This window comes from Solanum tuberosum, unplaced genomic scaffold (assembly GCF_000226075.1).
Source record: "Solanum tuberosum cultivar DM 1-3 516 R44 unplaced genomic scaffold, SolTub_3.0 scf00099, whole genome shotgun sequence".
Classification (NCBI taxonomy): Eukaryota; Viridiplantae; Streptophyta; class Magnoliopsida; order Solanales; family Solanaceae; genus Solanum; species Solanum tuberosum.
The window spans coordinates 1,085,684-1,091,683 of record NW_006239023.1 but is presented as its reverse complement, the minus strand read 5'-3'; the positions used below and the strand labels follow the sequence as shown (position 1 = coordinate 1,091,683).

At 33.4% G+C, this 6,000-nt stretch overlaps 1 protein-coding gene across 1 annotated transcript; it reads right to left on the bottom strand.

The window, feature by feature from the left end:
- LOC102601037 (L-ascorbate oxidase homolog) lies at window positions 1-3,983 on the bottom strand. Its single transcript, XM_006348069.2, has 8 exons — window positions 3,670-3,983; window positions 3,481-3,590; window positions 1,904-2,174; window positions 1,711-1,813; window positions 1,282-1,627; window positions 790-1,155; window positions 577-655; window positions 1-482 (listed from the first exon to the last, which is right to left on the bottom strand). Exons 1-8 carry the CDS (start codon window positions 3,826-3,828, stop codon window positions 270-272), a joined length of 1,647 nt encoding a protein of 548 aa, XP_006348131.1. The 5' UTR covers window positions 3,829-3,983; the 3' UTR covers window positions 1-269.
- Window positions 3,984-6,000: the final 2,017 nt, after the last annotated feature.

Below are 6,000 nucleotides of genomic sequence, written 5' to 3'. Positions count from 1 at the left end.
TTGAAGTAAAGAAAGTTATTCGCTTATCTATTTAGCATTTAACCAAAAGTTGGAAAAAATAATGAAATGTGAAATGATACATTCCATCAATTTCAACAATTAAAAACAGGATACATATATGATATAGAAAGAAAAGAAGAGACTAGCTATAAGTCATAGCTCAAACTCAGCTTCTTTAACTCTTCCCAGATTAAATCTTTCCCTTAGCTTACATTGATATACGCCGGTCACCCTCTCGTGACAGAAAACTAGCTAGAACTATTACTGTTTCAAAGAGGCCTAGTGCGGTGACCTCTAGCTTTGCCACAAAGAATAGCATTCTTTGGTATTGGGAGTTCATCTCTCCAAGAATTGGCTGGGGAGTAAACTCTTAAGTAGAATTGTTGACCCAAGTACCTCCTTGACCAATTCTCAGACCTTATGTTCCACATTCCTACATTGTCCAATGCCATGTATATTGCGGTCCATGACTTGGGGTACACCTGAATTACATCAAACAAATACGTTGGAACATAAGCTTAAGGATGTTTTGGCATTGAACAAAGTTGAGATGATGTGCTTTGAGTTTTGACAGACCTGGACGGTGCAACGTGCAATCGTGTCCCTTAAGTTGTAGTGTGCTCTACTTGATGGAGTCCATTGTCCACCATCCATACTGTTCATTCACAAAGATAAAATTAAGAATCAAGAGGACTAAATGTAAAAAAAAAATAGGAGTAATTTTTATGAAGATAAGGAGGCTTTTCTTGTTTTTTTTCCGGGAAGTATGATGATAAAGAGATGATTTACCCGACAACAAAGAAAGAATAGCCATCAATATGCCATGATTGGACAGTGTTCTCCCAATTTTGGAAAATGATCTCAACGTAAGATCTGAAGTTAGCAGACATAACGGGGGTTCCAATATAAGCATTTCCATTGTATGGCTGGTCAGAGATGCTACCAAGGTTGAATACTCCTCCAATGTTGAAGTGATCAGCCAGTTTTAATGGGGTATCCGGATCAGTGTACGAGACACTGTTGACAGCATATCTCTGTTTGCCATTTATATATGGAGCAGAATTGGCAAGCATGATTGTGCGCGAAGGCTTGATCAATCCATAATGATAAGAACCTTGAGGATTAGGCCTTGGTCCACTTGCAGTTAGATTCCAACTGATTTGACAATCAACAAATGAAGACTTTTCAGTTACAGAATGAAAGTGATACAACCTAATCAATCATGGATCAATTTGTTTTGTGTGATAAGGTAAGAGAATTAGACAAAAGACGATGTATTACCGAATAGATCTGGCCTGGTAAAGGGACCAATTAATTTGAGTAGTAGGCCCTCCAGGGGGAGGTCCAGAAACTTTTGTCCATGAGTTGCTGTAGTGAAGAACAGCAGTAGTGGTTAGCACTCGTGTGGTAAATCGTGAAGAGACCACGACATAGTAGTCCTTTGGAGGCTGATTAGCGGTGACTAAAACTGAATAAGACTGTCCTAGATGGATGTCAAGTGAAGTGTAGGTTGTTTGAAGTGTATGTGATCCCTCAACTTCAACCAGTTTCATTGTGTGCCCTTGAATTCGGAAATTAATTGATGTTGCAATCCCCACATTAGATATCCTGAACCTATATGTTTTACCTACACATTGAGTTGGAAATGTTAAAGAAGACGAGGCACAGATAAAAACACGATTCTTCTAATCAGACAAGTTAGCAATTCACCTTGATCAACTGTAAATGTGTATCCGTTCCATCCACGACCATTGATAATAAGACCATCAGGTAACGGAAGATCATGACCACTATCTAAAATGTACTTCAGTTGCTGCAAGAACCAAATCCCCGCGTAAATTCAGCACCAAAATCATTCAAGTTAAACATTGAAAAGATAACTAAGCCAAACAGATGGACTCACCCTGTGACTTCTCTTGTACAAGTCTCCAGCTAGTACAGTGAAATCATGAGCAGGTGGAGCAAAAGGTACTGGAATTCGAGGACGGCTATAGACTCTGATGGCACCATACCCTCCTGCAGCCTTGTGCATTGCAAGTGATGGGAAGTAGAAATAACTACCTATCTGGTCTTTTGCTTGGAGGGTATAAGTGAAGTTTTTTCCAGGTAGAATTGGACAAGTTGAGCCATAAACTCCATCTTGCCATGAGTTCCTCCTTTGTTGTATACCATTCCTGAAACAGTTATCAATAAATTTGAAGTGTCAGAAAGCAAAAATTCTTGAGTTAGTCCATACTCCAGGAGCTAATTAGGATGAATTTTATCAGCTTATATTTATTAGTATTTGTTTTGAAGTCCTTGAAAGATTCCATAGGTATACAACATGGATTGGTCATTGCATAATCAGGTGGAATTAGACTTCAGTAGCCTTCATTATTCAGCCTTCATAATGCTAATAATATAATTCCCTTTGTCCCTACAGAATGACATGCCATTTTCTCTCTGTTATCAAGGTGTGTGTGGTTCATTGTATTCCACATATAAAATTTAGTAATAGTTCATGTCAGAGATCTTTAGATCTATCACGTGGGCAGTGTGTTACTTTGTTGTACCAAAGATTTGTTACCCCGTGTCATATTAATTCCATGTCTCTCATTAAGGCATTAAAGGCTCATTGGTCGGTAACAAGTTATTCCGTGATAAATTTCATTTCAATTTCACGCAAAATAGACTCATTCTAAATTTAATTCCGAGATTAGTTATCCTTCGTCCCTTATACCAAAGAAGCCCTAAGTTCCAAGTGAAGACATGAAAGCTATGTTTGAGAACTCAAAATGAAAAGAGACAACAGGACCAGGTCCTACTCACTCACATTGACAAGACCAGCATCTAAACAAGTCTAATTCCTACAGCTCATACCTCAGTTGTGTAAACTAGACCAAAAGGCACATTTACTCCTTAAAGACAAGTCCCTACCAGTCTTTCATTTTAATCGTAATTAATTCAAATTCGAGACGTACATAACCTACTTAAGGAAAAAAAAAGGTCTCTATTAGAAACCTCTTTATTTCATGACTCGAATTTGAAATCTTTCAAAATCTTATTAAAGGGTCAAGGATCTCATCCCCTTACCTACCCCATCTTTTTCATTCCAAAAGACACCGTTAAGCTTTTTGCAAAAAAATTGTATTATTTTGCTACAAAAAATGTGCACTTTTCTATAGTATAATACTGTCATATTAGGAATAACAGAAAACATAATCGTTAAGTAGCAAAAGAAGAAATGAGGAACAAAAACAAATATATTAATGAAGCAATATTTGACACGAAAAAATGGCTTAATCATAGAAATTTCACTGTTCATGAACGTAAAAAGAAGGCAAAATATTAAACAGATCTGCATCAAAAATATAGTTTTTTGTATCTAAAAATGTCAATCATATTGCATAACAGCCAAAAGATTGCACCTTTTTAATAACTAAATGACATTAACAGGGGATTATGCAAGAAAAAAAGATAACATTTTGATTGAAATCTTACCAAGAAATGAGAAAAGGTTCACTCAAGTAGTTATAGACACTGATAATCAAATTGTCATTTGTTACACAGTCAATCTGTGGCCCTGGAAACTGCCCATTTATCAAGATCCCCTGCCACCAAGAAAACAGAGCGTTACTCGAATCGCCTTGGTGAAAATCCAAGAAACATACATTAAGAAGAATTATATACCTGTTGTTTGACACCCAAAGGGTAAATATTTCCATAAGTGATTTTCCAAGTGTAGTACCGATAAGGGTTGCCAGCATATACAGTTTGTAAAGTAGTAACTAACACAAGAATAATAGTGAAAATGAAAGAATAATGAACATTAATGCTCTTCTCCATCATTGTGTGTTGTTTCTTTTTGTATTTTCTTGGGAAAAAAATGAACTTTTTCTGGTTTCCCCTTCTTCTCCAAAATGGAAAATGTTGGGAGGGAAAAGAGAGAGAGAGAAAATGAGTGAAGTAACAAAGGCTTGTGAGTTGTTTGTCAGTGAGAGTGGACAAAATATATTGTGAATTGAGAAGGACTAGCCCCTGTGACCCCTTTCACATGCACCTGGAATTCATGGATTTAAAAATCTTTAAATGAAACCATCAATAATCCACATTAACAAATTAGCCGAAGTTTTGAATTGTGATGCAGTGATAAGTATCTTTCATCTTTAACTACAAGTCCGGGGTTTGAGACCCTCCCGTTAAACAATTGACTTTATAATGCAAATCATGGAGTCCTCTTAGGGTGGCTTTTACTCTCAATTTGGGTTATTTTTGGAGGTGAACACAAATTTAGTCGGGTCACAAACATAGAAATCAGAAGAAAAAAATTAACTGAATAAGTCCCTTCGATACAAAATCATCTTTGTTAAAGAGTATTTATCCAGATTTTCGGATACAAATTCAAATTTAGTCTAATTGAATACCAACCATTATGCGGGAAAAAAAATCAACTGAAGTCTCGAAGCCAGCAAATTAAGCATTTTCATCACGATGTACCCAATTATAAAGAGGTTTTGAATTGGAAAAAAAATAAAGATGACGCGTTAATAACACTTTTTAATATGTCCTTCACCCTCAGTGATAATTTTTTTGTTTTAATTCCGATAATATAGTTTACTAAGCACATTTGACTTTAAATCGTATAATTTGAGAATTTTTACAAATTTATCGTAGTTAGCAATTATTTTAAATAATGTACTATCACATTAAACTTACTCAAATAATCTCTTTCAATTACCTTAAGATTAAATGTGTTTCGTCGAATACCATAAGAATTAAGATAAAATTTACTAATAATTAAGGGATCAAAAGTATTATTATCTCAAGATAAATTGATATTTTAGCAGTTTTTTTTTAAATTCCTTTGGAGAGTTTCTCGGAGGGAATCTTTAATTTTGTCTAATATTTAAAGCAAAAAACAAAACTATAAAACCAACTAGTAATAAATTTATGAAGTGAACAATCAATTTATGTCTTCGTCGTACGCGTTATATGTATAGTACTCTCCCTTCTTTATTTGCTTATTATATTGAAAATAAATATTTATTTATAGTTTTTTGGTCTAAAAAACTATAAGATAATTGATCATTTATTATTAAGTATAATGATTTTATTTTCAAAGCATTAAATTAATGATATTCAAAGAATGATATTTTTAAATTGTCATTCTATTTGATATTTTATACCAAGTGTGTCAATAAAAATAGACCGAGGAGTACCAAAATCCTTCGAGGATTGTAATAAAAACCCAAAATTAACTTAAAAGAAATTTAAGCAAATCTTTCAAAGATAATAGCTAATTTTTTGCCTCTCCAAATAATAAAAGTACTCCTAAAATGAAATAAGTAGAATTTTTTAACATCCCTTTCGATAGCCATACCAAAAACTAGTTAGCTTCAGGATTGATGTAGCATGAAAGTTATGAGTTCAACAGCAATATTTCGAATCATTCTATTTTTTCAAAGATTTCATAATTGGACTTTGAACTCTTTTCATATGATGGAAATTGTCATGAACCAAATAATTTTTCTTTGTAATATATATTTAAAATTATATTAATATATATCAATATTTAATCATAAATCTAATTATTAAATTAAATATTAATTTTAAATTAATATAAAAACTCATAACCTTCAAATCATGAATTTGCCTCAGATTAAACCCAAAAGTCAACCTAGAAAATATAGCAACCTAGGCAAAAATGCAAACTAGTTGATGTTCTTAAATGTAATGTAATACTTAATGAGTTAATGTTGTAAGCAAATATAATATCGGGTGTGCAAACTAGTTGATGTTCTTAAATGTAATGTAATACTTAATGAGTTAATGTTGTAAGCAAATATAATATCGGGTGTGCAGTGCGTAATCTAAATTTAGTCGAATTGCAACGTAGACTTCAAACTGGATGAGAAATTAAAAAAAAAAAGTTAATATAATATAACCAAGTATATAGAGTTTACCTTAAAAATTAAATTTGTTCCTGGATCGAAGAGATGTAAAGATTATAAAATTGTTATA